The sequence below is a fragment of the Bos indicus x Bos taurus genome, chromosome 2 (assembly GCF_003369695.1).
Source record: "Bos indicus x Bos taurus breed Angus x Brahman F1 hybrid chromosome 2, Bos_hybrid_MaternalHap_v2.0, whole genome shotgun sequence".
In the NCBI taxonomy this organism is placed as follows: Eukaryota; Metazoa; Chordata; class Mammalia; order Artiodactyla; family Bovidae; genus Bos; species Bos indicus x Bos taurus.
In genome coordinates, this window is record NC_040077.1 from 91,409,698 (window position 1) to 91,425,521 (window position 15,824).

The 15,824-nt window shown below is 39.1% G+C and overlaps 1 protein-coding gene across 2 annotated transcripts in view; it reads left to right on the forward strand.

Moving 5' to 3' along the window:
• Positions 1-15,824, forward strand: part of LOC113906564 (cytochrome P450 20A1) — a 44,162-nt gene that overhangs the window by 12,829 nt on the left and 15,509 nt on the right. For both annotated transcript variants that reach the window (XM_027564886.1, XM_027564896.1), the window contains 4 exons: positions 7,877-8,044; positions 12,093-12,171; positions 14,481-14,596; positions 15,421-15,475. In XM_027564886.1, the coding sequence (XP_027420687.1) occupies positions 7,877-8,044; positions 12,093-12,171; positions 14,481-14,596; positions 15,421-15,475 (418 nt within the window). The remainder of the gene's footprint in view (positions 1-7,876; positions 8,045-12,092; positions 12,172-14,480; positions 14,597-15,420; positions 15,476-15,824) is intronic.

Here is a 15,824-nt window from a genome sequence, read left to right on the forward strand (position 1 = left end):
CAATCACATGTGGCCGGAAAAACCTATTCAGGCAGGCTAGAGGACTTCCAAAGGAGTTTGTAGGTTGAAACACTATCACACCCAGGAACTTTATTAACTGGAGCTGTAAGTTAACTCTTTTGTTCAGAGAGAGGTAGTGGGGGACAGCCCCCCGTAAAGTCAGAGGTGTAGGTGAGAGCACAAAGCAGAAAGTAGGCAGACTCTGGTTTTGGGGGTAGATGCTCGAGAATTTCCAGGGGGACTCCTGAGGCTCGATCCCGCCTTTGCGTATGCCGAGCCTCCTTCCTCATGACCTTTGCCACAAGTGGAGCTCCTCACCGCCGGCTCCCGGCACAGTACTTTATGGGAAACATGTAGAGGGCCATTAAATTTGAAACTTATCCAGAGCCTATCAATAATTAGCATGAAATAAACCAATTAAAGCAGTGTTGGGATTTTTTTACCCGTTAGACCGACAGAGATTTTATAAAATGACCACACTTAGTACTGTCCAAGGTATGGGAAATGGGCATTTTGCTGATAAGCGTATAAGTTGATATATTCTTTCTCCAGTGCAGTGTGGTAAAAGCTTAAAAAACAACTTCTTAACTCAGAAATTTCATGTCAAAAGAAGCCAAATGGCAAAGATGACTATTGAAGCATTGTTTATTGAGGCAGAAATTAGAAAATACTTAAATGTCCAGTGGTAGAGAGAAAACGAAGATCATGGCATCTGGTCCCATCACTGCATGGGAAATAGATGGGGAAACAGTGGAAACAGTGTCAGACTTTATTTTTTTGGGCTCCAAAATCACTGCAGATGGTGACTGCAGCCATGAAATTAAAAGACGCTTACTCCTTGGAAGGAAAGTTATGACCAACCTAGATCGCATATTCAAAAGCAGAGACATTACTTTGCCAACAAAGGTCCGTCTAGTCAAGGCTATGGTTTTTCCAGTGGTCATGTATGGATGTGAGAGTTGGACTGTGAAGAAAGCTGAGCGCCGAAGAATTGATGCTTTTGAACTGTGGTGTTGGAGAGGACTCTGGCGAGTCCCTTGGACTGCAAGGAGATCCAACCAGTCCATTCTGAAGGAGATCAGCCCTGGGATTTCTTTGGAAGGAATGATGCTAAAGCTGAAACTCCAGTACTTTGGCCACCTCATGCGAAGAGTTGACTCATTGGAAAAGACTGATGCTGGGAGGGACTGGGGGCAGGAGGAGAAGGGGACGACAGAGGATAAGACGGCTGGATGGCATCACTGACTCGATGGACGTGAGTCTGGGTGAATTCTGGGAGCTGGTGATGGACAGGGAGGCCTGGCATGCTGCAATTCATGGGGTCGCAAAGAGTCGGACGTGACTGAGCAACTGAACTGAAGAGGATTATTTGAATCATAAATCTTTGCAATGGATGAGAATGAAAACATTAAGAAAGATGGCAAAGACATTTATTTACTGACATGGGGAGACAGCTTTAAGGTGATATATTAGTTTGCTATGGCTAGCATAACAACGGAGAAGGCAATGGCAACCCACTCCAGTACTCTTGCCTGGAAAATCCCATGGATGGAGGGGCCTGATGGGCTGGAGTCCATGGGGTCGCTAAGAGTTGGAACGACTGAGCGATTTCACTTTATTTTTTCACTTTCATGCATTGGAGAAGCAAATGTCAACCCACTCCAGTGTTCTTGCCTGGAGAATCCCAGGGACGGGGGAGCCTGGTGGGCTGCCGTCTGTGGGGTCGCACAGAGTCAGACACGACTGAAGTGACTTAGCAGCAGCAGCAGCGTAACAAAGTACCACAGACTTGTTGGCTTAAATGACAGAAATGTGTTGTCTCGCAGTTCTAGAGGCTGGCTGTTGGTCCAGGATTCCGGTGTCAGCAGAGTTGGTTCCTTCTGAGAGCCTCGAGGAAAAGTCTGTTTCATGCCTCGTTCCTAGTTGCTGGTAGTTTGCTGACCATTTGTACATTTATCACCTCAGTCTCTGCCTTCTTGTTTATAATGAGGTCTCCCTGTGTGTGTTTATGTTTGTGTGTGTGTGTGTGTGTGTGTTTCAGTGTCCAAATTTCCCCTTTTTATAAGGACATAGTCATATTGTGTTAAGGCCTTAATGTGCACATCTTAAATTATCTGCAGAGAACCTATTCACAGGTACTAGGGGGTTAGAACTTCAGGATCTTTTTTTTTGAGGGGGGCACAGTTCAACCCATAACAGATGATAAGTGAAAAAACCCATATACAGAACAGTTTGTAGAGAATTACTACATTGTTCAAAGTATACCTCTATACACACATATATGTACACATATACATAGATACACTGTAGAAAAACATGAAAAGCTGTATAAAAAATGTTATCTGTAATTATCACTACTGGATTGTAGGGTGATTTAAATTAATTTCTGTATTTTCATTTATGTTATTTTTTATTAGTTATTATTTTCTACATATTTTCTTTTACACTAACCTGTGTTACTATCCAAAAAAAAAAAAAAAACAGTGAACCTCTTGACTATCACTGATAGTCTTAATATTCATTAAATTTTCATTAGAAACAGAGCTTAATAATGTTGTTTTTGTTGTTCAATCTCTAAGTCATGTCTGACTTCTAGCGACCCTATGGACGACAGCACTCCAGACTTCCCTGTCCTTCATATCTCCTGGAGTTTGCTCAGATTCATGTCCATTGAGTCCATGATGCTATGTAACCATCTCATCCTCTGCCTCCCTCTTCTCCTCATGCCCCAGGGTCTTTCCCAGCCCCAGGGTCTTTTCCAATGAGTCAGCTCTTCAAATCAGGTGGCCAAAGTATGGGAACTTAAGCTTCAGCATCAGTCCCTACAATGAATATTCAGGGTTGATTTCCTTTAGGATTGGCTGGTTTGATATCCTTGCTGTCTAAGGAACTCTCAAGTGTCTTCTTCAGCACCACATTTCAAAAGCATCAATACTTCATGGTGAATAGAAAGGGAAAAAGTGGCAGAAGCGTGACAGATTTTCTTTTCTTGTGCTCCAAAATCACTACAGTGATTGCAGCCATGAAATTAAAAGACACACCTTGGAAGGAAAGTTATATAAACCTAGAGAGCATATTTAAAACCAGAGACATTACTTTGCCAACAAAGGTCAATATAGTCAAAGCTATGGTTTTTCCAGTGGTTATGGATGTGAGAGGTGGACCATAAAAGAAGGTTGAGTACCAAAGAATTGATGCTTTCAGACTGTGGGGCTGGAGAAGACTCTTGAGAGTCCCTTGGACTGCAAGGAGCTCCAACCAGTCAATCCTACAGGAAATCAACCGTGGATATTCATTAGAAGGACTGATGCTGAAGTTGAAGCTCCCATACTTTGGCCACCTGATGCAAAGAGCTGACTGACTGGAAAAGACCCTGATACTGGGAAAGATTGAGGGCATGAGGAGAAGAGGGTAACAGAGGATGAGATGGTTGGGTGGCCTCACCAACTCAACGGACCTGAGTTTGAGCAAACTCGGGGAGATGGTAAAGAACAGGGAAGCCTGGCGTGCTGCAGTCATGAGGTTGCAGGGAGTTGAACGTGACTTAGTAACTGAACAAGTTCAACAAGCTTGTTTTGATGAACAGATTCTAATTTTAGCGTAGTCTGACTTTTTTCTTTTCTTTTTTGCTTTTATGTTTACTGCATTTTAATCTTATATAAAACGTCTTTAACCTATTGTCATGAACATATTCATTTAAGGTTTGTTCTCAGAGTTGTCATATTTATCTTTAAAACTTTGATGAACAGATATATATATATTGTATATTTTATATATTATATATTATATACATAAATACATATATTATATAAAATATATATAATATAATTATATATAATTATATGTAAATATAATTATATATATATAACCTGTTTAGTGTTTATTCCTGTGCAAAGAACGAGGAAGGGATTAACATTTTTTTCCCATATGATTATCCAGTTGATCCAGCATAACTTATTGAAAAGATCATCCTTTTTCCTTTGTACCGTAATATTCCCTTTATCATAAACCAGGCAACTATATAGGGCACTTGATGTATGTACAGTTTTGTTGGCTGGAAAAAAGTCTGCAACATAAAAATTGTGAGTTATGTTTTATTTGGGGACCTTAGTGGGAACAGTAGCATGGGGAACAGCCTCTCAGATGGCTCTGAGGAACTGTTGTTTAAAAATTTTATTAATTTTATTTATTTCTCATTGTGCTGAGTCTTCATTGCTGCACTGTCCTTTCCTTAGTTGTGGAGAACGGGCTACTCTTTGAGTTCAGAGTGCAGGCTTCTCCCTGTGGTGGCTTCTCTTGTGAAGCGTGGGCTCTAGGGCATGTGCGCTCAGTAGCTGCAGCTCCCAGCTCTAGGGCACAGGCTCCATAGTTGTGTACGGGCTTAGCTACTTCCCAGCACATAGGATCTTCCTGGATCAGGGATTGAACCCCTATCTCCTGCTTTGCCAGACAGAATTGTCTGTAGAGGTAAAGGAAAAGCCAGGATATACTCCTGTGTATCCTGAGAAGACTGTGTAGTCAAACATCAAAAGATTACTGCTGATCACAAAAACAGGACTTCACAAATTAGTGACTTTAGTGCTTTTCTTCATATGAGAAATTTATTTAAAAGTCTGGGCTCGTTAAAATTATTCCTTAGATACATATCTACTTACCTAGGACCATCTAGTCAAGGCTATGGTTTTCCAGTGGTCATGTATGGATGTGAGAATTGGACTATAAAGAAAGCTGAGCACCGAAGAATTGATGCTTTTGAACTGTAATGTTGGAGAAGACTCTGTCCCTTGAACTGCAAGGAAGTCCAACCAGTCCATCCTAAAGGAAATTAGTCCTGAATATTAATTGGAAGGACTGATGCTGAAGCTGAAACTCCAGTCCTTTGGCCACCTGATGCGAAGAGCTGACTCATTTGAAAAGACTCTGATGCTGGGAAAGATTGAAGGCGAGAGGAGAAAAGGACGACAGAGGATGAGATGATTGGATGGCATCACCAACTCAATGGATATGAGTTTGGGTAAACTTGGGGGGTTGATGATGGACAGGGAGGCCTGGCGTACTGTAGTCCATGGGGTCGCAAAGAGTCAGACACGATTGAGCGACTGAACTGAACTGAACCTAGGACCAGTATCCTGTTTTTCTTCATTCTGAATCCCCTCACCATACGCCATGTCGGGAGGAAGGGCTGCGGTGACTGATGGCTTGATGGCAACATGCCTCCTTGTTTATTGGAATGGTAAGCAACATACCTTGTCCACAATGTTATGGAATTTTCCAATCCATGAATATGGAAGGACATTCCTTGTCCACAATGGTAGGACATTCCTCATCCACAATGGTAGGACATTCCTTGTCCACAATGTTACGGAATTTTCCAATCCATGAATATGGAAGAATACCCTCCCACTTTTTGGTTTTTAGTTTTGGTCTTTAGTTTTTCTCAATAATTTTTTCACTTTTAAGAGATCTTATATATCTTTTATTAAATTTACTCTTAGATAATTAGTAGTTTTAAAAAAATACTATCATAAATGGTACAGTTTTTAAATTTCATTTTTATTTGTTATATATATGATTAATTTCTGCATATTGATGTTATTTATAGTCATTAACTTTGCCAAATTCCCTTATTAACTCTAAAGGTTTATCATGATATCTGAGCTCTCATTCTCAGAGATGTCTCTTCTCCCAGTCTCTTCTTTCCGTGTCTTCTTGGTCTGTTTATTGCTCGTCCCAGTTGTTTCATTCACCAGCTGTTGCAGCCTGTACCTGCATCTTTAAATGTTTTCAGCAGAAGTCACCTAGGAACCTGTCTTAGCTGTAGGAATGCTCAGAGTTGGGCAAGACAGGGATGGTCTTAATGGGAGTTTTCAGGTTGAGACTCACAGCCACAATTTTTTTACCAAAATGACTGTATTGCTCTCTAGCAATTTGCATCAGGAGCATGTGCTGCTGTTCTCTTAGCTGCTGCTTCTCTGGGATATGGGAATCAGAACCAGGTTGTTTAAAATGCCACAGTACTTCCTTACCTCAGAGGAGCTGCTGCTTTCTTCATCAAGCCTTCCCCTGATTGTTTTTTTACTGTATTCCAGAGTTTTTCGGAAGTTGATTCTGACAGCTTAGGAGCTCATTACTTAATTTTGGGGAGGGATAGAGCCTTGGGGTTCCCTAGTTGTCCATTTTCAGTGACCATTTTGGTCAGCAATGGTGATGGTGCTTTTACTAGAGCTGTTTTCTGCAATGCTACCATTGAGATGGGGAGACAAAGGAAATCAAATAATGTTCAGTTGCAGCTGCTAAGTCGTTCAGTCGTGTCCGACTCTGTGCAACCCCATAGACGGCAGCCCACCAGGCTTCCCTGTCCCTGGGATTCTCCAGGCAAGAACACTGGAGTGGGTTGCCATTTCCTTCTCCAATGCATGAAAGTGAAAAGTGAAAGTGAAGTTGCTCAGTCGTGTCCGACTCTAGGGACCCCATGGACTGCAGCCTACCAGGCTGCTCCGTCCATGGGATTTTCTAGGCAAAAGTACTGGAGTGGGGTGCCATTGCCTTCTCTGAATGTTAGGTTACAAACATCAAAGACCTCACTGTCTTACAGTCCAGTTGTTCCTGTTGAATAGACACTTCACATTGGGTATTGAGTTTTGGTTAATTGCCTAAGTGCTAAAATGGTTAATGTTAGTTGTTTAGTGGTTTTGCACGTATTTTCATTGTTTTAGAGGCAGAATGAGATCACCAAAGTTTCACTCCACCATTCTGGAAGTCAGTCCCTCTTCTGGAACTTTTTGAAACAGAATTGTAATGGGAAATATAAAGATACAATAAATTTTCAAAATTTATGATAGTGGCATATGTGTGGATCAGTGAAGTCCTTTACCCTATGACAAAACTTTCATGGAGTTGATATAGCAGAGTAGCTTAAATTTGAGTTCCTAACATGAAAGTGTCTACATATATTTTACTTTACAAACCTAGTTACTGTGTTTTGTGATGTAAGTACGATTATCCCTATCACAGCAACCATGATAAGTAGGAGATATCATCCCTGTTTAACTTTTGAGACACCTGCACCTTGGAAAAGTCAAGAAAATTGCTCAAAGTTGCATTGCTTCTAAGTCACAGAGCCAGAAGGAAACCCAGGATTTTTTGACCCCAAAGCTTTTGATCTTTTTATTACACATTGTTGGGCTTCCATGGTGGCTCAGAGGTTAAAGCATCTGCCTGCAATTCGGGAGACCTGGGTTCAATCCCTGGGTTGGGAAGATCCCCTGGAGAAGGAAATGGCAACCCACTCCAGTATTCTTCCCTGGAGAATCCCATGGACGGTGGGCTACAGTTCACGGGGACGCAGAGTCAGACACAACTGAGCGACTTCACTTTCACTTTCTTTACACATTGTGTTTTGTTCCACAAGGGATTTGATAAAATATTCAGTGGATGAAGGAATGACAAAGAGACCCTGAGAGATTTCTGTCACTGACGCTTATCTAAGACTTTCACACATTTGTATACTTATTGTTTACTAGATCACAGGTACTCTGTGGTGAATCTTTACTATTTTTAATTTGATATTAAGACTCTTAATATTGAAAGTTCCTTTAGGTTCAGGGTTTTCCCAGCCTTTAAATGACTTGTATTTTCTGTTCTTATTGTTGTGGTTGTTTTGTTTTACATATTGGCCCTTTGACAGAATCTGAACCTAAATTACTAGGGATGTAATTATTGTTAGAGTCAGTGTTAGTCTGACGGATCAAGTAAACACCTGAATGCTTGCCTTGGTTACAGAATTGAACTCTATGAAATGAATCTACTTAATGGAGTTCTCTAAGATTTAGTAGGAGGGAATAGAAAATCATTGTGGTTTTCTGTTCTGTTTCAGCTTTCAGAAGAATTACTGGATAAATGGCTATCGTACCCAGAGTCCCAGCATGTCCCCCTCTGCCAGCATATGCTTGGCTTTGCTATGAAGTCTGTTACACAGATGGTAATGGGCAGTACATTTGAAGATGAACAGGAAGTCATTCGCTTCCAGAAGAATCATGGCACAGTAAGTCTAGGGCCAAGTTTAAGTTTACTCTTTCATCAGATTGGATACTTGAGGAATGTAGACCTCGCCTCCTAAGAAGTTTTAAGATTCTGTAGAACAGAGTGTCCTTGTTTGTGGCTAAAAACAACAATGTAAGAAAGATAATTGTTGCCTTTTTAAGAAGTTTAAGAATTACCTTTTTAAGCAGTTACCTTTTGAAACTTAAAAAATGACTAAAAAAATTTTCTTGAATATTTAGCAAGTATGTCAGGAGTTCCCTGGTGGCCCAGTGGTTAGGATTCTGGGCTTCCACTGCTGTGGCCTGGATTCAGTCCCTGATTGAGGAACTGAGATCCTGCAAAAGTTGTGCGGCATAGTAGAAACAAAAACAAAAACCAAGTATGTTATAAAACAATGATAATTTCTAGGATAAAGAGAAAAACTGCACTTAGTAGAGCTAGACTGTATCCTCTACTGAAAGAAATTAAACTTGATGGAGCATTAACGTACTAATAAAATGAATATGATTTGAAAAAAGGATAATTCAATTGAAGATTGAGTTACTATTTGCCTTTTCTGGACTCTCATATGGACTTTATTATTCTCTATTTTTACCAGTCTCAACATTATATTAATTTGTTTTTAATTGTACTTAAGTCATTTATGTCACTGAAGTTTTGGATCTCTGATCAGTTATTCCTTATTTTCTTCAAATCTATAAAAACAGGTTAAATAATCAATGCAATGCATGTAAAACAAAATCACTAGAAACTGTGGCTTAGTACTCTGTCACTGTTTAATATTATCCTCTTTCCCATTAAGATGGTTTTATTACTTGTGTTTGATGATTGAAAAATGTCCATTTCTTAGAAAATGTTCACATGTTTAGGAGTATAAAAATAAAACTGGAAAAAAATCACCCTAAATTCTACTTCCTAGAATAAACTGCTCAGGGTATCCAGGTAAAATAAATTGGCTAAAGGATTCGTAAAATGTTTTCCTATTTTAATGAAGAATCAATTTTTGACTCAGTTGTTGATGTCTGATTTTTTTTCATGTTGATGAGACAGCATTTTTAAAAAAGGAACTCCACTGTTATTTCTAGGATTTTATTCCAAGCTGCTGATCCCTGTTCCTATTCTGGGTATTTTTTTTTAATGTTTTATATATTTATTACACATGCAGCATGTGGAATCTTAGTTCCCCAACCAGGGATTGAACTCATGCCCTCCATTGGGAGCTCAGAGTCTTAGCCACTGGACCACCAGGGCAGTCCCTATTCTCGGTATTTTTAAGCTGACATTTTCTTTACTTTTCTTTCCTTAGAATTTCAAAGTAGAAGTCATAATTTCAAATGTACAGAAAAGTAGCAACTAGTACTAGGAACTCCCATGATATCCTTCAGCTCTTGTTTACATTTTGCCCCATTTACTTTTTTCATTCAGTATCCATCTGTCTATCCATCCATCCTTCCATCCATTCCTCTCCTCCTTACCCAAAACATTTGAGAGTAGACAGTTTACTTCTTTCCCCCTAAATGGTTCAGTTTGTACATCACAAAAACAAGATTATTCTCTCATATAGCAACAAAATAGTTGTCAGACTTGGGAAATTTAGCTTTCATACCATATTTTTATCCAGAGCCCGTATTCAGATTTCTTTACTTTCAGAGGTCAAACCTCTTTAACATGAAATGGTTTTTCAGCTTTTCTTTGTTTCTTGATGTTGACTTTTTTTTTTGTAACTAAGTACAGGCCAGTTATTTTGTAAAATGTCCCTCATTTGGGTTTAATTTGACTAGATTCAAATTACATACTTTTGTGTGTGACTAGGTACAAATTCTCTATCTTTGGCAGGAATCTGTTTTTTTGTTTTTTGTTTTTAATGTTACTGTAAGTTGTCAAAGAAAGGTTTTCAGACCATAATCATGACCTGAAATCCTGCCTTAAGTGATTTTTAATGTCCTTAATGTCTGATCTTTAATGTCTGAAACTCTAAGGGGTTGCTGTTATCCAGCCGAGCCACCAGAAGTACTGACTGGTTGTGAATGCAGAGGCAGTGTTAGCTGCACCATGCCTGCTGCTTGGCTGGCCACACTTGGGAGATGTCATCGGCTCTAAGATGCGTTTCTGTTCACAGGTGTTAAAGTGAAAAAATGTACATCTCACAGCCAATTGCATACTGTGTTTCTGAAGTGCCCTCCAAAAACGTGGTCCTAGTTATTTTCCCACCAACATTAGTGTGCTCTTTCCTTGTGTTTTTGACACAGTTATTCGTCTTTTAAATATTTGCCTATCTAGTAAGTAAAAAATGATCTTTCGTGATTAAAATTTGTAATTCTCTTCTTGTTTGTGAAGTTAAACATTGTTTAATATTTTTGCTGAGCAACTTGTATTTCTTTTTTATGGGATGCTTTCTCATGTCCTCTACCTGTATTTCAATCAATGTCTTTCTTTTTCTTACCAATCTGTAAGAGCTTTTAATTTTTTATCTCAATTTTCATTTGCTTTTACTTTTATTTATAGTGTGTTTTAAAAAAAGACTTTTTTTTTTTTTAAGCAATTTTAGGTTTACCATAAGCCTCTGTTTTTGACTGTCAGAGTTGTGTATAGTGAATCTCCAGCCGTTAGTCAATTTTAGTTCAGGTTCTTCTATGCCAGCACTGGTTCCTGAGGTAATTTCCACCTGTAAGTCTGCTACAGTAAGACACACCTCCCCATTTTCACCTCTCTCTCCAGTCTTAGGGGCCTCAGTTTGCCTAGGCCCCTATTCTATCTCAGAGATCCAAGAAGAGCTGTTGATTTTTCAGTCTGTTCAGCTTTTTTTGTTGGGGTGGAATTAACTAATTAATTTAGCTAATTAATTAATTAGCTTTCAACGTTTTCATCATAAATTTTTACCCTGTGCTCTTTGTTGTACTTAGGCACTTCTTTCTCACTTAAAGCGTATTCCTAATATAAACATTTGCTGCATGTTTTTACAGTACATTTAGTAGTTTAATTTTTTACATTTAAATAGTCTGAAAGGCATATCTTTGTAAGGTAAGACTTGAGGACTCATAACTATGAATATTTTTTAAATACTTATTTATTTTCTTTTTTCCACAAGTTCTTTCAGAATTTCTCAATTATAAAGAAAATTTTTCGGGACTAAGTATCCAGTATTGAAATCCTATTGTTAACTCTCTCCAAACTTTAGACTAATTTTTAACCTTTTACTAGATCTTAGGCAGTGCTCACCAGTTATCATCTTAACTTTATCTTTGAGGTCCAGAACAGCAGGGAAGAGTGAAGTCGAGTGAAGTCAGTTGTGTATGACTGTTTGCAACCCCATGGACTGTAGTCCACCAGGCTCCTCCGTCCTTGGGATTTTCCAGGCAAGAATACTGGAGTGGGTGGCCATTTCCTTCTCCGGGGATCTTGCCGACCCAGGGATCCAACCCAGGTCTCCCACATTGCAGGCAGACTCTTTACCGACTGAGCCACTAGGGAATCCCTTCCAGTTATCATGGTGAAGTAAAAATTTGGAATTCGTCTCAGATGGTAAACAATCTGCCTGCAATGCAGGAGACCCGGGTTCAATGACTGGGTTGGGAAGATTCCCTGGAGAAGGGAATGACAACCCACTCCAATATTTTTGCCTGGAGAATCCAGTGGACAGAGGATCCTGGTAGGCTACAGTCCATCAGGTCGCAAGGAGTCAGACACAACTGAGCAACTTCCATTTTACCACTTTACAATGAATTTTATTTATCCACCAGTGCCATTGTAATAAAAAATTGAGAATTGACTCTGCTGCTATTTCCTCTTCCTTTTCATTCATATTCCTTTGAAAATAGGGCAACTTTGACTTTTTAGTTATAATTAGTTTGAAAGTACTTTGACTGAAATTAGTAAGATATATTTTGTGCCTCATCTTCAAAGACAATGGAGTAAATGATTTCTATGTGAAAGGGAGAGTTTAACAGTTCTGTTGGTGAGACAGAGGTTCTTCAGTTATTAGCTTAGATTCCTTGGTAGTATTTGGAAAATTTATGTACTAAATAATAGGTATACTTTCTTATTTTGAGGTTTGGTCTGAGATTGGAAAAGGCTTTCTGGATGGATCACTTGATAAAAGTACAACTCGGAAAAAACAATATGAAGATGGTAAGTTTTTTCACTCTTAATTTTTAGTAAAGACAAAAGGAAATGTGCCCAGTTTTAATAGGGTTATATCTGATTCATGAAGTTATAGGTCATGTGTTTTTTCTTCCTTTTATGTTTTTTCCTACATTTCCTATTATGAAAGTTTTTCTTAAATGAAAGAGAGGGAAAGGCTGTCAATTAGTCAGTAAACTCTAGCACTTGTTCAGAATGAGAGTACTGTAGCTCTGGTAAACCCTACAGGATTAATGGAAAGTGCAAAGGTACAGTGCTGGGAAAGCAAGTTAAAAATACATGTTAAGTAAGAGTTACAAATAATGAGTGAAATTATCTAAAATAAGAAAATATTTGTGAATATCTTTGTAAGGATATTTCTACAAGTAGAAAAACAGAAGAAAGTCTAAATATCCAACAATATAGGAATTGCTAAGGAAATAATATCAACATGACAAATGTTATAAAAGAAATGTAACAAAATAAAAAATTCTTGCTATTATAATGTTGAGTAAAAAAAAATTTATATATTTTATAAATACATCCACATGACCAGGGGGAGAAAGAATATTCCATGTAGAGGAAAAGTAGTTGCAGAGTCCTTGAGGTAAGATTCTTCCTGATATATCTGAGGTACAACAGGGAACTCTATGGCTGGCGTGAAATGAGTTAGGAGAATAGAAGACCAGAAAGACTGATGGGAGTGGAGCAGATTTTGTCTGGCTTTGGGGTGACTGGGCTGCTGTCATCTCCGGGCTTAGAACAGAAGCAGCAAGACTAATTAGGAGGCTACTGCAGGGAACTGGGCAAGAAAAATAATGTGGCTTGGACTAGGTGGAAGGTAGCAGAAAATAGAATATTATTTTTAAAAAAGAATAAGGGAGAATAATTCTGTATTTTGAAAATTAGAACTGCCAACATTGATGGCCAGGTTAGATGTGAGGTATGAGAGAAGGAAATACCAAGGTTTCAGACCTGAGTAATTTGAAAATGAAATTGCTAGGAAATCAGATGGGACAGATACTATGGAAAGATCCAGTGTTGAGGAGAAGATCAGATCAGATCAGATCAGATCAGTTGCTCAGTCGTGTCTGACTCTTTGCGACCCCATGAATCGCAGTACGCCGGGCCTCCCTGTCCATCACCAACTCCCGGAGTTCACTCAGACTCATGTCCATCGAGTCAGTGATGCCATCCAGCCATCTCATCCTCTGTCAGTTTTCGATATGTTATGTTTAGTATACTTCAGACATCTCACTGGAGATGCTGAGTTGATTGTTTGATATGAGTCTGAAATTCAGGGGAAAGAGGTCCTAACTAGAAATATAAATTTGGGAGTGTTCCATCTGTAGATTGTATTTAAAGCATGAAAATGGTTATCACCAAGGTAATGAGTATAAATAAAGATCTAAGAAAAGAAGTCCTTGACCTTGGGCATTCCATCATTAAGAAATTGGAGAGATGAAAAGGAACTGATAAAGAATCCTTAGAATGAGCAGGCAGGCAATGGCACCCTACTCCAGTACTCTTGCCTGGAAAATCCCATGGACGGAGGAGCCTGGTGGGCTGTAGTCCATGGGGTCGCAAAGAGTCGGACACGACTGAGCGACTTCCCTTTCACTTTTCACTTTCATGCATTGGAGAAGGAAATGGCAACCCACTCCAGTGTTCTTGCCTGGAGAATCCCAGGGACGGGGGAGCCTGGTGGGTTGCCATCTATGGGGTTGCACAGAGTCAGACGTGACTGAGGTGACTTGGCAGCAGGCAGCAGGCAAAGTGGGAGCAAAGCGTGAAGTCCAGGAGAGTGGATCCTGGGAGCCAAATGAGAAAGTGTTTCCATCAGGTGCTGTGATAGGTTAAGTAAGATGGGGCCTGAGAAATGATCTCTGGATAATTTTCTCGGAAGTTGGATTAATCTTCTAGGCTTTAGAAATTTACTTTTCTGACTATTTCACACTTGTTGGCGTCTCTAAATGAGTGATGCTTGATTTGGGAGAAGAATGGAATTAAGAGGACAGAATTTAGAAGAAAGGTGAATAATACCAGCAGAGGGGTACCTAAGGGGCTAGAATCATTCTACTTCTTGACCTGGGTGTTTGATTTAGTTATTTGTTACATTGTGCATATATGTTTTATGCATTTTGGTACATGTGTTAAAGTTAGCAAAAAGAAGAAATAATAGAGTTTAAATTAGCTTTAAAAATTATGTTATTATTCTCTTAACTGAAAGTTGTACTCTGCACGTAGGAACATTGTAGAAATACAAAAAACTGTTCAATCCTCACAAATGAAAATCTTTTTTGTTTTTCTTCTCTAAGCCCTTATGCAACTGGAATCTATTTTAAAGAAAATCATTAAGGAACGAAAAGGAAGGAACTTCAGTCAGCATATTTTCATTGACTCCTTAGTACAGGGGAATCTTAATGACCAACAGGTGATGTAATTCTTAAATGTTTATCAAACAAAGGATAATCAGACATGTATAGAGTGTGCTTTTTATTCACTTTAATCCAGATGCCTTCCTAGAATTCAATGGCTTTTTCCTTTTTTATTGTACATCATCCATAAATAGTATTTAGATTTGCTGTCCTGTTATTTAGCTCTTGGAAATAGCTATATAGTATCTAATATTTGAGTAAGCAGATATTGAACCAAAGTTCTGTGGTTGTTACAGAGCCTTTTTCGACTAAACAGCCCTGCCCACATGACCAGATGTGGCAGTGTGGCTTGTTCCCAGTGTGGATCTGTCGCCCAGCACACTACTGGGCTACTGTGTGTGGAGGTGTCAGGCACGACAGGAGTGGAGCCATTGCTGCCACACCTGTTCACTGTAGGAATCTTCTGCCTCCTCTGTGGATGTAAGTCCACATAGACAAAAAGTGGTTTTATAGGTGTGTGTGGGTACAGAAATTAAATCGTGCTCCAGAACAGTGGCAGGCTCCTCACTCTTCCTGAGTCTTCATTGCTGCACTCAGCCAAGCTAGAAAGATAAGACTGAGCCGGTTTGTTTGCTGTATCATGAGCCAGTAATATTACTGGATAAAAGTTCACTGAATCAAAAATGCAGTGCAGTGTTTAGGTTGGCTTTTACATTATATAGATTTTATTCAAGTGAAAACGTTATAAAGGAATAACATACTTTGTTCCTTCTTAACTCCCAATTCTATACTCTAGATGATTTTACTGGGTCTAATACGGGGTCTAATACAGGCCACCTTACATGTCACCTTACTGTCTAAACTTAGTTTTGTTTCCTAGATCCTAGAAGACACTATGATATTTTCTCTGGCCAGTTGCATGATAACTGCAAAATGTAAGTATAAATTGATTTCTTTTTGAGATAGATTATAAAATACAGAAAGATAAAGCTATTCTAAAATAAAGGAAACACTGTTTGCAAGATCTCTTGATAATTTCCCTTAGCTCTTATTTTTTATTCCTGTTGGAAAGGCTAGATTCACACCGCGCTCCTCCCCCGCCCCCCACCCCCACTTTTCTTAGCCCCAGGTGCTCTGTGCCACCTCTGAACATTGCCATAAATTTCCTGACACAGTTTATGGATTGTGAATTCTAGTTTGTGCCTTTAAAATGAACTGTTGTTGACACCTTTCCAACCAGAGCTGTAAGCTTTTCAGTTGCCTGCTGCGGCTTTTCACTTTGAC